General features: G+C 35.3%; 1 protein-coding gene across 5 annotated transcripts in view; it reads right to left on the bottom strand.

Annotated features, from left to right (window-relative positions):
* Positions 1–13020, bottom strand: part of LOC143253403 (scoloptoxin SSD14-like) — a 32794-nt gene extending 19774 nt beyond the window's left edge. Inside the window, exons 1-3 of one of the 5 annotated variants that reach the window (XM_076507237.1) lie at positions 12871–13020; positions 1587–1769; positions 805–927 (exon numbers count right to left, since the gene is read on the bottom strand). In XM_076507237.1, the coding sequence (XP_076363352.1) occupies positions 805–927; positions 1587–1769; positions 12871–13001 (437 nt within the window). In that variant the 5' untranslated portion in view covers positions 13002–13020. Of the gene's footprint in view, positions 1–804; positions 928–1586; positions 1770–10155; positions 10651–12870 lie in introns of those variants that run through there. The other 4 variants (XM_076507232.1, XM_076507234.1, XM_076507233.1 and 1 more) reach the window with 4 other exon arrangements.
* Between the last annotated feature and the right edge of the window lie 7100 nt (positions 13021–20120).

Raw genomic sequence — 20120 nt, 5'->3', positions numbered from 1 at the left:
TATTAACTCTTCCTTTGGGTGGGGTAAAAGTTACACATCACGCGACAACCGTATCAGATGGGGTTAATTTTGACAACAGCTGGATAAATCACGCTACACAAGAAATGTACATTATCATCTGTTTTTCTATCTAGTAACCACATGTTTTGTCTTATAAGCTCACATGTAGTTTTGTTTAATAGCAAAGCTACCCGACGCCATCTTCATTCTTAAATCGTCGAACCGAGAGAAGGCTACCGACCAGTCGCACATCCCGCCAACTATTACCAACGAACAATGCGATTAACCATCACATTATAACGCACCAACAGAGTTGAGAAACGCCACGACGGACCATAACATACAGAAACTGACAAACAATTATTTCTTTATTTCAACAAGGTGATGCATTTTCATTTCCTGAAAGGCTCGGCATTGCCAGATGATTAAGGCATTTGATTTGTAATCTGAGGGTCGCGGGTTTGAATCTTGGTCACACCAAACATGCTTGCCCTTTCAGCCGTGGGGACGTTACAATGTTAGGATCAATCCCACTATTCTTTGGTAAAAGAGTAGCCCAAAAGTTGGCGGTGGGTGGTGAAAACTAGCTGTCTTCCCTCTAGTCTTACACTTGAAAATTAGAGACGACTAGCACAGATAGCCCTCGTGTAGCTTTGCGCGAAATTCAAAACAAACCAAAACCTGAAATTATTATGGTGTTTTAATGTGCTTATTTAGTTAAAATCATATTTCTTTCATTGTTATTTTTGACATGATGAATTGATCAAATTGAAATTTAATCAGCACTTGTCCAACAGATGTTACCTTTTGTAAATCGTCATTATAAATCCTCCTCCGAGGCCCGAGCTATGAGGATTCATCACCCCCATACAGAGAAGTGTCGCGATCGCCGCATCTACTGCCGATCCGTTTTTTTCCAGCATGCATCTGGAAAGAAAAATGGAACAACTTATGGAACTAATCTCATTGTGATAATATTGAAATAATGGTTTAACGATTTCCGTGTATAATTGAAGGATATTTCGACTTTAGGATGAATTATTTGGTAAATACATTCAGATAATTTTCCAACATTTTGAAACGATTGCAAAGTTGGTATGTCGCCAAACTGATTGGACCAGAATGCCAGTTGATTTTCCCTTGCCAACGTTTAAGAATGAATTAAACAACACTATTAATGAACCAATGACAAGTTAATCGATGCACTAGCATCCAGTAACTTCAATATTTTATCCATCTTTCTCTGCTGCTATGGGAGGATTTGTTTTTAAATGTCGGTTAATACAGGTTTTAGTAAAACCTACTCTTATGTATGTTTCATCCTTCTTTGGCATTATAGTGTTAACTTGATGTTTGAAAAGACGATTACAGTAACTAGGTAACTGTACGTAAGACCAGGTTTTAAACGACTTTGACACACACACACACACACCAATAGAAGACGCTTGTACACGGACCCATTAGAAACAAGTGTCGAACCCGGGTTTAGCGTTTATGACAATGCGAGATACATTAAAAAAAAAATGAAGCTCCAAGGAGCCACCATGGAAATACAAGATCCAAGGTGTACATGACCGTCCACTTACTTTCCCACTGATGCGCACTGGCCAGCGTCCGTCGATATGGCAGCTTTGGTGTAGTACGCTTTGGACATTACGACGTTTTCAGACTGCGGCGTGATTAAAAGTCCAATGACCAAACCTATCCCAAGTGACATCAAAAGCAAGGTTGCGATAACTCCAATTACGACTTTTAACGAACCACTTTTTCTGCAAAAAGAGAAAAGTCAACTTTTGAACACAATAATAGAATGACTGTTATAAATTAGCATAAAAACTAATTACTGCTGTTATTACTACAAACATATTATTCAAAGTACACGTAAAATCATGTTTGACACACACTCCTGAAGAATATTACTCATTCGAATCCTTTTTCCTATTCTAACTATCTGGTTATGAGACAGCACGATCTCTCTTTCAAATCAAATATGGAGATTAGGTTTTCCAAAAGTCGCTACCTCTCCCTTTTTCTTTTTTGAAGAGGGTAGAGTTCAATGTTTAGGTATTCAAATCAAAAGGTGATAGCTATATGAATAGTGTCCACTCAAAAAAAAATCAAATAATTAAATTACGATGTTTCATATTTAAAGAATTAACAGTTTTTTTTTTAATGCCGTTATTGGCTTCAATTTACAAAGATGTTACAATATCTTTTACGTCGTTTTTGACATTACTTACGTGAGTCATTGGTCAATATTTAATGTCACGCCACAAGTTTCAGGTCTTCATACCCTTGATTTAATACTTATTTGTCGTTTGTTTGTTTTAATTTTAATACTTCTGGAATATTTGGTCTCATAATTTTGTTGTTTGTAAGGTTTCTGTTATAGCGGAATTTTTCATTTTTATTTACACGAAATAAAAGATAAAACATTTAACAAACTTAGTAATAGTTGGATATTAGCTAAAAATAAGGTGTTAAAATATGTATATAAAATATAAATGGTACGTCAGAATGATAAGACAGAAAATAAAATGTATGTATATCGTTTTATCCCGATCAGTAACTAATCAGTTGTTGTTTCAGTTTTTTTGTTAATTGGTGCGAGCCATATTCTTAATGTTTAAATTCGGATGTTAGCTGCAGGATGCACGACGTTAAAATCAAGTAAATTTATGGAAGTAGGCTTAGCACGTTATAAACAACGTCAAAAAAACCTAGCAAGTTTGCGAAGTATCAAAAACAAGACTACATTATAAATACGAAAACAGTATTAAAAGTAGGTATGGTATCAGTTTTAGCACAGTAAAGTATTTACTTTTAATGCATTATTTAAATCACTGTTAATTACCAAATAGCAGCGAAATTTGCGTTGTTTGAGTTAGTCGTGGTATTTCCGCTTAATGTCACTTGTTAAAAAGTTATTTATTTATACGTACAACTCACACTGCACATGTGAAGGAAGCTTGGAGAAACGTAAAAGGAAGAAATGGGTTAATATATTATCGCTACGTCGACGGAACTTCCAATTATTTGAAAATAATTGGAAAGAATCTGCCCAACGAATGAACAGCATTATTATTTAATAAATAATCGGAATAAATAAAACGTTTTCCGTTTATATACGAGCTTGCAGAATAAACATTAAATGTCAATATTTTCCTAAACCGGACAAAAATTAAAACAATGTTTGTTTGTTTGTTTTGGAAAAACAATTTGTAGGAAATTTATAATCATTTGAATTATTTCATTTACTAGTAGAAGAAATTATAATCATTTGAATTATTTCTTACTAGTAGAAGCACTCGAAGTAGTTCAACGATAATTTTATTTAAAATAATATTGAATAAATATAAAATGTACAGTCAATCCAATACCTAGAATCATTGTGTGTATGTAAATATGTTTGTCTAGCGAGTCGTTCAGAACAGGTTTTTCTGTTGTTATTTCATTAACTAAAACTACATTGAGTTTATTTTTAAGCAAAGAAGACAATACAATGTACTGAAATTAAGATCTTTGTTTTCTACACAATGGGTGCATCCAGCACATTAGAGCAAGAAATTTCATTAAGTTGTCGTGGCGATGTTTTTTCCCTTAGATTACGTTGTTCCTGTCATTTTACTGAGAGCAAGGAAAGATTGCTGCAGAAGTGAAAGCTTTCCGATGGTTGTAATTTCCATAAGAAGTATCAGAGTGAAGATATTCAGTCCAAGTCAATTTATTAGACATGGTGCAGTAAAATCGTGCATATAATACCGACATGAAATACACACGCACACACATTACATATAGTTTAGTCCAGAGGTATCGCCAGGGTTTTTCCCTCCAGATCAGCGCATATGATTTTTTCTGAACAAATTTTACTTCATTGAAACAACAAAGAAATTGTCATCAGAGGGCTTCATCGATCCAACGAATGAAAGGGTTCTAAGAAAATATTAAGGGCCTATATTATACGTGGCATTTTTCCTTTGATACGCATGATATCACTTCTAAACAGACCAATTAAAAGGGCCTTTTACATATGAAAAACATTTTTTGACAAATATATATAGGGTCCCTTCTAGGAGAAAAAAAATAGAGGGCCATAAACATGGAAAGCTAAGTTCTTCGACGACTGAAAGCGTCGCTGTTTGTCAATGGACATTAGTAGTTTTCAATCCTTACTCTCCTTAATGTCCAGTTGAAATATCTATTAAATTTTACCCTTTCCAACCGAAGGAGCCAATCTTCTGAACAATTACTTTTAACATGCATTAATATATTGATCTACTGTTATTGTGTACTGTAAATTCGTAAAATATTTGTACAATAATATTTTTGACAGTTTCCTAGAGTTAAATTACGGTTTTTAAAAACGACGTAAAATACTATATAATGAACATTTACTACTTTGTTATTGAACAACCATAACTTAACTTACTTACTGTTTTATGAAGAAATAATGCAATTTAAGAGAAGACGGAAAGAACGTCTAACAAAAGTCACGACGAAAAGCCTTACAGCAAAGAAAGAAATTTCGATTTATTTTCGAACGGGTCAGAAAACACTGGGTAAAATAAACAGAAAACAGGCCCATTGTTATAAACACTTCTCTTTTCATCTATATGTATCCCCTGGCAAATCATTTATACGGTAAGCTTTAGGGGGTTTACAAAACTAGAAGTCGAGGTTAGATTCCTGTTTGCAGACAACGTATAGACCACCGTGCAGTTTTGTTATAGAAGGTAGAGGGGCAATCACTAAACTGCCACGACATTTTGTTGTATTATTTAAAATCTTATATTAGGACACAAATGTTGAAGCATTAAAAGTAAAAACAGAAACGTCAAAATTATACATTTCTGTTGTTGTTTGTTATGAACCACAAAGCTACAGGAAAAGTCATCTGTGCGCAGCCCACCACGAGTATTGAAACCCGGTTTCTAGCAGTACGAGTCCTCAGATACACCGCTGTGCCATTGGGGATGTGGGTATACATTTTAAGGATTGGTTTAGTTTGTTTTGAATTTCGCGCAAAGCTACACGAGGGCTATCTGCGTTAGCCGTCCCTAATTAAGCAGTGTAAAACTAGAGGGAAGGCAGCTAGTCATCACCACCCACCGCCAACTCTTGGGCTACTCTTTTACCAACGAATAGTGGGATTGACCGTAACATAACACCCACACAGCTGAAAGGGCAATCATGCTTGGTGCGACGGGGATTCGAACCCGCGACCCTCAGATTACAAATCGAGTTGCTTAACTACCTGGCCATGCCGGGCACATTTTAAGGAAAAGTTAAAGTTTGTTTGCTTAAGAACAAATTTAAGCTGTAGAAGTGTAATACCGCTATGTCCACGGTCATAGCCCTCATACTGGGAATTATTTTTCTATAAAATGTATACAGTTAATTATTTATCCCATATATTTAGTTCGCATGTTTTATTTCTCCATTGTCAACTATTTGTCTAAATGACGTCCACACTTACTTGAACTTTCGTATATGTAACAGATGAAACATTTAAAGTCGGGATTGATATCAGATCACAGAGTTCTTAAAAGTATTCACTGTCTGAGCGGGAAATATGATAGTTTATAACACTAAAAATGGGGTTTCCATATCAGCGATGGGCACAGCACAAATAACTGATTTGAGAAGAGTTTTGCTTAAGAACAAACAGACAAAATGACCGAGGAAGATTAAGCCTGATGCTAAAGAGTAGAGATGCGATTGGCTGAGTGAGCTTGCGTTCGTTTCCTTGTTGCCGGGCAACATCTGCCAATCTCCATTTCCACTTATTTACATTAAAAGCACAAACAAGCCTCTCCTACTTACATTGTTAAGTGGGTGTAAATAAAATATAAATAATAATTAGATGGAGTAAAGACAGATAGGCATATTGATAACTAAAAAGTATTAGAGAAGTATCATAAATAGCAAAGAGGTGGTTATGGATGACCAATTACTTTCGTGTGGGCAATGATTCGAATTAAAAACAGTCACGTTTTCTTCAATGTGTACTGACAAATGTGTCACGATGGGACTCCATAAGAGAAGGAAAAAACCCGATTTTTTTGACGGTATCAGAAATTCTTCTAGCGTGTAACCAATAGTAACCAAGTTCATTTCAGATGTATCAAAAACAGGATAGGGCGGGGAGCGAGCGAATGATTTTGAATTAACTTCAACGTAGGAACAAGACAGATCTGTAGTTTGTCAATTATTACCCAAAATATATAAAACAGATAGGTTCACATAATTCTATTGATATTTCTTTTCTCATGTCAACTGCTTTCAGTGAAACATGACGATATATTACGATATTTTAATTGTTTTTCTACTCTGGGTTACTGAAGTTAGATAATAGCCCGTTGAATAATTTAACTTTTATTCAATGAATTTTTAGAAGAAAAGTAGACGATGGTCTATCTGTATTGTGCCATCTGCAGATATTAATCCCCGAATTCTAGCTTTATAACCCCCCCTTTGTAATACTCGTTACTTACTTCACCCCCCCCTCAAGTAAATATTTCCACTCCTATATCCGGTGTTTTGACTACTATGCCAATTCGATTTCCCATCCTGCACTGGTAATCTGAGGGTCGCGGGTTCGCATTCTCGTCGTACCAAACATGCTCGCCTTTTTAACCGTGGGGACGTTATAACGTTACGATCAATCCCACTATTCGTTGGTAAAAGAGTAACACAAGTGTTAGCGGTAGGTGATGATGACTAGCTGCCTTCCCTCTAGTCTTACACTGCTAAATTAGGAACGGCTAGCGCAGATAGCCCTCGTTAGCTTTGTGCGAAATTCAAAACAAACCAAACGTTCTAACGTTCAATTAAGCCTTTCCTCTCTCTTAAGCCTAACCTATTGATATTTTATCTTCCGCCTACAATTTATGAAGATGGTGTAAATACTGAGGCGATTTTAACTTCCTGGTTATTCTTATTTTAGTGCTTAAGAAAAATAAAATCAACCTTACAAAGTTATTTTTTTCTTAACTTGTTAATTTTTCGACATTTCTTGGTATGGTGAAGAGTAAGAACTTATATAGCATGGCGTAAAAGTAACTCTTGACAGTAAATAACATAACGTAGAGAAAGCCATTTAAAAATCACGTAACTTTTTACGTTAGTCGTGAGAGGAAAAATAGAAAATTATTAGGAAAATATACTGAAAACATGTTAACGTTTTGCCAAATACAGCATTTAGGAAAGAAAAACATTTTCCTTCAATGTTTTTTTTTTTTTTATCCATCATTTTAACATTAAGTTTTCAATATTTCAAAATATATACAGTTGCACCGATTTGGTGAATGAATTTTATGGCAAGTTTTGTTTTATAACAAATGTATATTATGATGTATTTGTATCTTATGTTTTTGTTTTTCAACGGGAACTGTGAAGCTCCGTATGATTTTCGAATTTAAAAATCTTCACTTTTAAATCAAACTCTTGTGTGACCGAATGATAGGATTTTACCATTTTTACACTAGGTTTTGACCATCATTTTTTACTTACACACACGGCCTAAAGTGCGAAACCAAACCCATTTTTGCCGCGAACTACGAACCTCTGGAACGCAGCCAGTTTCGCGCGGACCGTTTCACGATGTCAAAGCACTAACGTATTGCCTTACATGGTAGTGGCGGCATGAGGAACACAGTTTCTTTAATTGTTCTTATGACAATATTATCTTGAAATAACCGAAAGCAGGTTTTTTGCAGTGGACTTTACTCTGACCAGCGATGTTCCCACTGAGTCATTATGTAGCGGTTACTAATACTGGCTCAAGAACACGTTAATTATATACGCATGCGCTGCTTCTTTCGTGTAGCGAGTGAAAAAACTATAAACAAAATTTAAGACCATTTGAAATTACTGCCCATAGAAACTTAAATTAAGTTTCGAATTTATTAAAACTTAATAACACTGTTTTCAATGCCGATATATTCGTATATTGTGGGGGGAGGATTTATTATTTTTGCTGGATTTAGCAAACTTGTTGTCACTTCGCCAATGAATGGGGAAAAGCCAAGATTTTATTGATATACATACACATAAAAATACAGTAAAACCTGTCTAACGCGGAATCGCACAGGACAGTAAAATTTCCGACTTAAGCAGGTTTTCAGGCTCAAACAGAGTAAACATGCATTTCCTTAATTATATATAATTTTTAAGCGGGACGTTATACTTGGTTGACTCAAGAGAAGTAAGACGTTTGTGAATAGTTATTATACTGTTTATGTTATATTTATTAGAATAAGAACAAAAATAGACATTCAAAATACACACAAGTACACAAAATCTTAATCAAATTTATTTGAAGAAAGTCTCCAGTTTCAACCGTTTCATTTTTTTTAATGGACTTTCTCATGTGGTTAAAAGAGAATACTAATTCTACAGCCTTTTTATCAAGTTCATTTCCCCCCTTCATTTTTGCATACAATGTGATAGCGTTATATAACTTAACGTTTGCGATGAAGTACGAATTTCTATTTCCTCACTGTCTTTTCCATTTTGTTCTTCTGAATCTCTCACAGTTACCACCTTGCAATTACATTATAGATTTTAAATCAATTTCATCAGTTTCTGTTAAAACATTCTTGTCAACGTTCACAAAAGAATCATCCTCATCAATCTTCTTAATCAGAGTTTGAATTTCACTAGAATAGTCATAAAAACTTCTCCACCATTATCAAAAATAAATCCACAGTTTCAAAAGCACTTTATTACGCATTCACCTTTTACGCATTTGATTGAGTGACTTAAAAATGCAACTGCATCTAGCATGTCACTTTTCATGATCATTTTAAATACTCTCTTACAGTTGTCCATGTTTGTAATAATATGCTGAAGCATCAGTTTTCTGTATTTCAATTTTATGCACTGTATAATTCCATTATCTAGTAGCTGTAGAACTGATATGGTACATGGAGGTAGAAATACTAAAACAAACATTTGGATGACAAGTTGCATTATCTAGGAAAAGTAGATTATTCCTATTTTCTTGTTCCATTCTTTTGTATAATTTGTTCAAAAATTCCTCAAATATAGCACTTGTCATCCACGTGTTAATATTAGACTTTCCATTCCACAGGAAGTTGATTCTTCCTTAAATTTTTGAAACATTTCGCATTTTCACTTTTACCCATTACCCATGGTAAATTTCTCTAAATTTTGAAATTGGGGAAGATAGGAATTTATTTTTTCGTGTGAATTATTTAAAGAGTAGAATTTTGCACTTTAAAGACAAATATGTTTCTACAGATCATGAATCTAATTTAACTGCAAGAATAATGAAGGCAGACAAAAGAACAGTATATATTTAACCAATACTTACTGTAACAAAATGTCCGAGAATTTATTAATATTTAAACAAATTATTAATTGAATAAGAAATTAATATTTAATCAAAAACATGTTTTCCGCCTTACTCAGGTTCTAATCCTACTTAATAGATGAGGTAGGTGAAAGGTAGTTTTCCGGCCCCGTTATGCAGGTTTCGCCATATATAGAGGGCCTTTTATGAGAGAAATCTTAAGATAATGCTGCAAAATTTTAATATTTCTAGCTTGTACAAGGTTTCCACCAAATACAGTTTCCAGTTTAGACAGGATTTACTGTATTTACATCCGCTATTGCAGCAAATGTATGGTACGCGAAATACAGTTAATAATTATTGAATTTTTTCAAAGGTAATTTAATACCTTTAATACCCAAATCCCATTGTAAAAGAAAACAAAAGAAGCTGTTTTGTTTCACAATTTTTGCACGAAGCTAAAGAAGAGAACCGTCTACACATATTCGTTCCTCATTTCGAACTCATAATACTAGATGGTAAACTTGCCTCAGCACTCACCACAAACTCTTGCAGTGACCCCCTCGTTTACTCGGATGGTGGGATTTGATTATCACCCTTAGAAGGCCGTGGGGCTCTCAAAATACAATGCAACAGATCACGAACCGTGAACCCACAGATACACAGACCAGCCATGGTAACCGCTAGTCCACGCCCGGGATAAACTGAATGAAACACGGTGTTCAACTTTTCGACCTACATGTTACACTCCATTAATGGTAATTGCATCTAAAACTACTACCTTTCTCTGTAGTAACGTAAACAAGTTTTTAATAAAAGTACGAGGAAAAAAACCTTACCTTACACAGTCGCACCGAATCCTTTGAAGTTTTTGTGCTAGTAAATAATATATCACGACAGCCATTTTGATGTCTTAGAAAGATCCCGGTGTTTAATTAACAGAACCACTGTTTTAAATCAAGGATTAGACAGAACAGGGACGTCAAACCACTTTACTTTTCAAATAGCATTTCACGTAGCTCTCCGTCTCGTGACATTCTTCTCGTGACAAATTACAAACCTAACAAGCCATCTGACTAAATAAAGCTACAATGACGTGATTTTACATCAGACGTTTAATAACGATCTATGACAAACTGCACTATACACTCTGAATTATTTGAACTAGTAGGTATGTATACTTAAATGAGTGCGTGGGTGTTGTCGACTGTGAGAAGCACAAAACGTAGCCAATCTAGTCATTGTCTGCGCATGCGAAGTTCAAGGTAGCTACGCAATATAGAATTTGTCAAACTGGTTACGTGCAACTAATTTTGTCTTATTTCTTTAGACCCATGTATACCTTGATTCCAGAACTGTTCTGTTAACAACAAAACACTACCAGTGTATCAACTGTAGTTCTGAGAACAGGTGTGTAATGACGTAATGACGTCACGTAACGTCTTGTGTCTGAACACTCACTCTGAAGAAAGAAGTTTAAGGTTGTACAGAATTCGAAATGGTGTAAGTGTAATAGGTCCAAGACAAAATGGGGCCCAACTCGTAATTGTGAGAAAATAAAAGCAGGATGGTGGAAAGAGCCATCTTTTGCAATTACCCCACGTAATGTGAATAGAGATATTTGTGTGAATGCGCGTTTCCTAAGGTTCTTTCCAGGAAAATTGTCAGTGGACTTTTATAAAAAACTACAACACGTAAATGTTTGTTAATTTAAAGACTTTTGGCAGTTAGTATCTTGCGGGCCAAAAAAAAAAAAAATTCAGAAAATTGTTTGAGAGAATAACATATACATGTAAACAAGTAATGTGTATATGGGAGGTAAACTATCAAACCAGGGGTTCCCACAGAGTTAGATTAAGACCATGGTGCGTTCATACCTAACGTTAATTCTGTGCCAAAGGCCCGGCATGGCCTAGCGCGTAAGGCGTGCGACTCGTAATCCGAGGGTCGCGGGTTCGCGCCCCCGTCGCGCTAAACATGCTCGCCCTCCAGCCGTGGGGGTGTATAATGTGACGGTCAATCCCACTATTCGTTGGTAAAGAGTAGCCCAAGAGTTGGCGGTGGGTGGTGATGACTAGCTGCCTTCCCAGTCTTACACTGCTAAATTAGGGACGGCTAGCACAGATAGCCCTCGAGTAGCTTTGTGCGAAATTCCAAAACAAACAAACAAACAATTCTGTGCCTCTCGACCAGAATTCTCCGCAAACCCTCATTTATTTGCACTAAAGTTTTACCAATGATAATACTTTTAAAATGTTACATCCTCCAATTTAAAAAAAGAGGTACCTGGATGGCAATTTAAAAATAACAAACACGTAATCACTGGATACAGTAGGCTGATGATCAATCACATAATTCACCTTTTCATTAATCCATGCCTGGATTCTCAAACTGACAGCCAAGGATCCCAGAAGAACTGGAACACAACATAGAACACTACTCACCTTTCCAAATGATACAAACACTTGAAATCTGAAAATTGTTATGCTAATAGTGTGCGCCGTTATAACAACAATGAACAAAAGGGGGGACTGTTAGGAGAACAAAAGAGACATCAATAACCTCAATAAAAGTTTATCCATTTTTGTGTGTGTGTGTGTGAAAGTAATGAGCTAAGAGTTCAAGAACTCCTGTATTAAGCCACGTAACAATTTTTAGACATTGGAAGGGTAATAAAAATTAACTAATATTAAAAAGAGTGCTTGTTTGTTTTGAATCTCGCGCAAAGCTACACGAGGGCTATCTACGCTAGCCGTCCCTAATTTAGTAGTGTAAGACTAGAGAAAAGGCAGCTAGTCATCACCATCTACCGCCAACTCATGGGCTACTTTTTAACCAACAAATAGTTGGATTAACCGTGATATTGTAACCCCTCTACAGCCAAAAGGGCGAGTATATATGGTGTGATGGGGATTCGAACCCGCGACCCTCGAATGAGAAGTAGAGTGCCTTAACCATTTGACCATGGCGGGCTAAGAGTAGTGGTTATCTTACAAATAATTAGACAGCACCATTACTTTACCGTGAATATTTATTTAACACATTTGTCTTAAACGCTCGTTTTCAATTATAGAAATCATTATATTACAGTCAAACTATATTTTATCTTCACAATACTTCGTGACTCCGCATGACCATGTGGGTTAAGGCGTTCGACTCGTAATCTGAGGGTCGCGGATTCGAATCCCCGTCGCACCAAACATGCTCGCCCTTTCAGCCGTGGGGGCGTTATAATGGTACGATCAATCCCACTATTCGTTGATAAAAGAGTAGCCCAAGAGCTGGTGATTGGTGGTGATGACTAGCTGCCTTTCCTCTAGTCTTACACGACTAAATTAGGGACGGCTAGCACAGATAGCCCTCGCGTAGCTTTGCGAAAAATTAAAATACAATACTTTTTTGCTTACAGACAAAATTATGAAAATGAAAACGAATAAAGTTTACCACAACAGCCAAAAAACAAGGAAACGCCAGTAAGTCAACAATTGTTAATTCTATAAGTTGTCGTCATTACCGAAAGAAATAGCTACAAAATCAATTAAGAAAGATTTTACCCACAGAGGCGTTGCCAGGATTTTCTTAGGTGGGTAGGGATGTGTAGTTTCTTTCCTGCTCGTGGTGGCACGTTATACATTTTACATATAACACTGCGCGTGTTAAACGAACTTAGTGATGAACGAGTCATGCAAGTTTCAATCCTAAACTTTAGTAGACCTGGGACGATTTTTTGTTGCGCAGTAATTTTCTTCTAGATGCGTTTGTTGCCATGACGATCCTTCTATTCATATTCAACTCGGTGAAAAATATTTGTGTAAAAGTCGTTTTTTTTTTCTTTTTTTTAGTAAATACGTGATACTGCTTGCTAGGGTCTTTTAGCCCCGACTATGGAACAGTATAAGGTATCTTATGGTTGCATTCTACGGTTAAAAACGAACTGGGTACTATCTGTTTGTTAGTTGAAGTTTGTGTACGTTACAACTGTACTTATGTAATTTTTTTTAAAATGACTTTTCCCAACCATATTATACAACGTAAGATAGAGATACTGTCGGTTGAATCCTTTTGTTCAAGAATCGTGTATAACTCATTATGAGCATGTAGGTGTGAATAAACAACCGCATCCTTTTGAAGCAAATAACTTCAGTGTAAATGAAAATTCGAAGGATTTATTCTGATCAGAAATGAATGTTACGGTACGACATTTGTCTGTTTTCAGTATACTGGTTTACAGTATAAGATTTGTCTGTGGTCAGCATACTTGTTTACAGTATAAGATTTGTCTATGGCCAGCATACTGGTTTACAGTACGAGATTTTCCTGGTCAGTATATGATTTTATCATATCATTAAACATTTGGGTGGGGGGAGTGTAATAACTGACAATCGCGTTATCCGGTTATGATTAGCCGTGCAGGCGGCAGGTACTTCTGACTACCTGCTTTCTCTCTGTTCTTAGCTCGAATTATGAAAGTCTGACATCACCGTTTAGGCCACATTTGAAGCTGTCGTTCGAGATTGAAAAATAAAAATAAATAAATATATTTTCGCGGAATAATACGAAATTAATTTCTGTCAAATGATGAATGCTTGTTAAGATGCACACGTAATAAATAACAGACCGGTTGCGCCACTGTGATAGGTTTTCAACCAGCGTGGATCGAAAAAAAACAACAGCTATGTACTAAGCGTGACAGGTGTTTCATTAAACACCATTGTTACACACATCGCATTCCAAATGCAAAATAACAAGAGATTCGGTTACCATGATATATACTAGGAATGGTTCACGCTTTTCAGCAGTGACTGAATTGCCACGTGTAACTAGAGAATTTCTATTTGCACATGAGCTTTGTGACCTTTGATTAATCACGCAGGAAGTCGCACCAGATGATACTGTGAAGTTCCAAGAATGAACATTCCTGATTTTGGTTCCGCTTAAAATACCTGGACTTTATACGTATGTGGCCGCTTATTGTTCAAGCTTTAGTTACACTTTCCACATTGTCATTTGTTAAAGTGATTAATGTGTTTGTAAATAACCTTTATGACGAGAAGTTTAGCATAAGATCAGGGTTAAATTTCGAAACATGTTGGATTTCAAAAAACATGTCTCCCATGATCTTACTTCGGGCTGAGAATTTAACGGTGTACTATTATACAGTATCTCTTGACCTTCTAAGTTTCAATTCCAACGTCAAATCCATATCACGACTTTACAGTAGATTATTCACAACAGCGAAAATACGCGTTAGATCAAAAGAGTCTTATAAGTATGAAGACGGTCAAGTTTTACAGCGGAATCTAATGTTGCAAAGAGTTTCTGAATCAATCGTTAAATGAAACATCATTTGTCAACGTATGATTAAATACTACCATTGTTTAGAGCAGTACTTTTCAAACTAGACGTAGTGAGGGTTTCGATGTGAAAATATAGAAATTTCTGTAACGGATATTTTGTTTCTTTGGAATTTAGTACAAAGCTATACAACTGGCTGTCCACCGCGGGCATCGACTCCAGGTTTCTTACGGTGTGAGTCCGCAAACATGCCGCTGTGCAACTGTGAGGGAGGGTACAGATATTTTAGAACACGTGAAGTAGTTTGTTTATCGCTATGTGCGTGTGTGGACACAATAACTAAAACAGTGTGCCTATAAAACTTGACAACTAAGATAGTGTAGCTATAAACCTGAACAACTAAGATAGTGTAGCTATAAACCTGAACAACTAAGATAGTGTAGCTATAAACCTGAACAACTAAGATAGTGTAGCTATAAACCTGAACAACTAAGATAGTGTAGCTATAAACTTGAACAACTAAGATAGTGTACCAATAAAATTTAACAACTATAATGGTGTACCTATAAAATTTAACAACTGTAATAGTGTACCTATACAATTTAACAACTATAATGGTGTACCTATAAAATTTAACAACTATAATGGTATACCTATAAAATTTAACAACTGTAATAGTGTACTTATAAAATTTAACAACTGTAATAGCCTCGTCAGACACCTGAAACAAAAATACTGCGCTTCCAAAACGTTTACATTTGCAGCTGCAAATTACCTACGGAGGGTCTTTCGTTGAAAATATCATTATACGTAAGATGGCACCACAAACATATTATTTATATGTTAAAAAAAACCTTACGCTTTGGTAATATTTAGTTATAATAAGTGATTCCTTACTGATGTTAACAAAAACAGGGGTAGAATAGAGTGTTTTTTTGTTTTGAATTTCGCGCAAAGCTAAACGAAGACTATCTCTGTTAGCTGTCCCTAATTTAGCAATGTAAGACTAGAGAGAAGGCAGCTAGTCATCACCACCCACCGCCAACTCTTGTCTTGGGCTACTCTTTTACCAACGAATAGTGGGATTAACCATCACATTATAACGCCCCCACGGCTGAAAGGGCATGTGTGGTGCGAGCGGGATTCGGACCCGCAATCCTTAGATTACAAGTCGAACGCCCTAACACACTTGGCCCTGCTGGGCCAGGTGTAGAATTGAAGTTATACCACTCAAGAATGATATATATAAATAATGACTATTAAAATAAAAGTATTTTGTTCAGAATGATTTGGATTAATATGGAGAAAAAGTCCTTTTCAGGAATATTTAAAATTAACTACTTCATAAGTATGTAAACGATTAATTCAAATTATATTACCGTTATTTAATTTCTTGCACACTATAGATATATATAGTTTAAATAATTTACGCTAATAGCATGATGAAATATTTTCAGGAAGTGTAGAATGCAAGATGAACAATTATATGTCATGTCCAAAATTTTGTTAGGCGAAAAAGGTCAATAAACTCGTTTTGCTAAACCTAAAGGTCAAAGTTCAATGGCATAAAATTCATTTGTCATGCAGACTTCAAGTGAGATATAAACATGTTTGAATAATTTCTGTCGACGAAAAACAAAACCCATTTTTGTTGGTACGTAGATTGTAAGTTAATCTAGAGTATGTATGTAAACCAACTAATACGTTCATACAATTAATCACTGTTGTACATAAAATTTTGATTATTAAACACCTTATTGATGGATAAATGGATATTGAGATTAAAAAGTATGTCTCAATGATGTTGCAGAATCAATATCGTGTCAGAATATTTTGCGCTTGAGATCAGTTACGACTTACTTACAGACTGCGACACGTACGTCGCTTCAAACATGAAGTAATACAGGCACTATGCGCCACCTGGTGGTATTTTATGGAATCTTCTAGAAATTATTACTTCACAATACTACATATTTAACACTTCCAGCTTCAAAGCGTACCCCCTTCATGTTCTTTCGAATATGATAGAGCTACTATTCTGTTAGTAGCTCCATAAACATCACGAATTTTGTTCAATAACACATATCTTCATGTTTCTCTAAATTACCATATTTAAAATCACAATGCTGTTATTTTGACTTGAATTCTTTAAAGGTAATTTTCCTGAACTTAACGTTTATATTGGCAGCTGTAATTATTAAAACAGGTTAAAGCTGTGCCACTAGTCCAGGTTCGAATGGTGTGTGTGTGTTTTCTTATAGTAAAGCCACATTGGGCTATCAGCTGGGTCCACCGAGAGGAATTGAACCCCTGATTTTAGTGTTAAAAATCCATAGACTTATCGCTATACCAGCGGGGGACGTTTGAATAGTACTAAACAATTTATCACTGTAAAATCAAACTAGTTGGAGATACTTACAAAAACTGTTCTTGTTTCACAAAATAATCCACAAACTTAAGTCTAATAAGGATGCTGGATCCTAAACAATAAGTTAACACTTTAACTTCTCTCGAAATATATTTTAAATAATTGAAAATATTAGGTTTTGCTAATAAATTTTTACGTATCTGACGCTTGAAGTTATTTAACTTTACTTTTTTATATAAAATGTACAAATATTCTATTATTCTGCTACTCAATACGTTTAAACTACGTGGTTCTCTAACGCTTTAAATGGTGAATTATCATGTGAAATTATAAAGTTTATGACCTCCTTTTGTGTATTTTCGAAATTAAATAGTTTATTTTGGGTTTTATCGCGCTCTCTTTTATGGTTATTTGAGTTTTTGTATTTGTATACCCGGGAGGGTCAGGTTTTGTCAATCTCTCTCTCTCGGGATTTGGGTGATAGTATGTACCCTGGAGGGTCAGGTACGCTTTGACATCTTCCTTCACTTTCATAATCATGCAGTGTGAGTACCGTGTTTCTCCGAAAATAAGACAGGGCTTATATTAATTTTCACTCCAAAATATGACACTAGGGCTTATTTTCGGGGGATGTCTTATTTTGATATATTAAAAAAATGAAGTTATAAATTAAAACTATTAAACTAACCATTTAAAATAAACTATTATTAAACTATTAAACTAACTGATTAATACTTAAACAAACTAATTAACTAACTATTAAACTAATTAATAAATTAATTTTTTTTCTTTCTTTCCTCTTCCTGCCACTCTTAACTTGGGCTTATTTTAAGGGTAGGGCTTATATTAAAACTATCCCCAAAAATCACACTAGGTCTTATTTTATGGGTAGGTCTTATTATCGGAGAAACACGGTAGGTATAGCTACAACTTTAGGGTCAGAGTAGTCTGAGTTTACTCTGACCCTTTTCAGGGCAATGTCCATATATTATTTTCGTACATTTATCGAAACATAAATTTGCCCTATCAGTAGGAAGTCTTATTTGATGATGGCCTTTTTTTTTTCTCCATTTTTAATATTATTTTATTCAGTTATTATTTTTTAAATTTATTTTGTGCTTAAATATATGTTCAAAGGTTTCGTCGATCTCTTTCTGTTTGTTTTTGAATTTCGCGCAAAGCTACCCGAGGGTATTCTGCGTTAGCCGTCCCTAATTTAGCAGTGTAAGACTAGAGGGAAGGCAGCTAATCATCACTACCCACCGCCAACTCTTGGGCTACTCTTTTACCAACGAATAGTGGGATTTACCGTCACATTATAACGCCACCACGGCTGAAAGGGCGAGCATGTTTTGTGTAACGGGGATTCAATCCCGCGCCCCTCAGATTGCAAGTCGATCGAGTGCCATAACCATCTGGCCATGCCGGTCCCCTGGAGTGGATTAGCAAAATTTAAAAACAGAAACTTTATTATTTTTTTTTTAAGATTTAAGGGCCGAGTTTCTATTTTAATATAACTCAGTGTTCTTTATACACTTATGTTCCTGCTGTCAGCAAGGCTACACCGAGTCCACTCAAACTAGTAAAAGAAAACTGTTAAAACTATTTACATAACCCGCCTAAAATTTGCTATCAAGTCAAGTAAAATCGAAAATGTCTTAATTAGTCATAAATAAAACGAATGTGGCATTTTCATCTATTCTAATTCACTCTTAACGGCGGACAATGATGAATAGAATCTCTTATTAAAAGAGCTTCATCATTTACCAGCCGAGACTTGAGGTTATATAGGGATAATATCAGCCACAAGAGTAGGCTTAATCTGGTTTATTGACAACTGTAACTGGAGGACGACGAATAAATCTTACCTTACCCAGTTAATCATCTTTAGTTTTTAATTAATTAACAGTATATCACATCAACCATTTTAATCTTTTAAAATATCTAAGCTTTAAACAAAAACATTTGCTATTTTAATGGTTATCAAAATGCATAGAAGGGTTTTGAAGTATTGCAATACATTTCTGCTTATAAAATTACTTCGTATGATATGTCAGATTGTACTTCTATTAATTTAAGTGTGCAGAATTGATTTTATTAGAAGCCTATAAAATTGAAAACTAAATGATAAAAACAGTGTTTAACACTATATACCAAGTTTTGTTGTTAGTCCCATGGCCTTAAAAGTGTAGAAAATTGTCAGAAGAGCAGATTGTCTGCATAAAGACTTTATTTGATGCTGGTTGGACAATCTAACTATTATAAAAGGCTTGACTGATGCTGATTGGACAATCTAACTATTATTACAGGCTTGACTGATGCTGGTTAGGCAATCTAAATATTGCTACAGATTTGAAACGTTCCCCAAACATTGTCAACTACACCCTGGATCGTGAGACTGAGACAGATAAATTTTAAATTAGGAAAGGAAGAGGCAGAACACCTGTACTCAGTGATACTAATGTTAAGTATCTTTATTTATGCAGCCTTTAGAACAGAACGAAGATTGCAACTGATCTCAAGCATAAGATAACCGACTATGCACCAAATGACAGAAAAACGTCCAGATCTACAGTATCAAGAAGACTTAAATACAATAGAATATTTAGTAGTGTAGCAGTTAAAAAAACCTTTACTTCGATCTCGAAATATTGTTAAGAGACTGAAATTTATTAAAAAGTACAAAAACTGAACTGCTGATGATTAGAAAAAGGTGTTATGAACAGATGGATCCAAGTTTAATTCAAATCGTATGCTGTATGTCTGGAGAAAGAAAGGTGAAAGATACTTACCTCAATGTATAGTTCCCACCATAAAGCATGGTTAGTCAGTATGGTGGTTTGGAGGTGTTTTTGCGCTGAGACGACAGTTGATATTTGCAAAATAGATGGAATAATGTACCAGTGAAAGTACCATCATATGCTGATCCATCATGGTGTACTCAGTGATTTGCGTATTATTGGTAAAGGATTCCACTACCAAGAAAATAATAACACCAAATACATATCTAACTTATGCAGAAATTTATTAGCTAAGAAAGGAGGTGCTGAAGTCAGTTAAATGACACAATGACCACTATGGAGACCCCGATTTTCATCTAATTGAAAAGATCTGGGATTTGACTGATCAAAAACTTAACAA

The sequence above is a fragment of the Tachypleus tridentatus genome, chromosome 6 (genome assembly GCF_004210375.1).
Source record: "Tachypleus tridentatus isolate NWPU-2018 chromosome 6, ASM421037v1, whole genome shotgun sequence".
NCBI lineage: Eukaryota > Metazoa > Arthropoda > Merostomata > Xiphosura > Limulidae > Tachypleus > Tachypleus tridentatus.
This window is presented reverse-complemented; position numbering and strand designations above follow the sequence as displayed.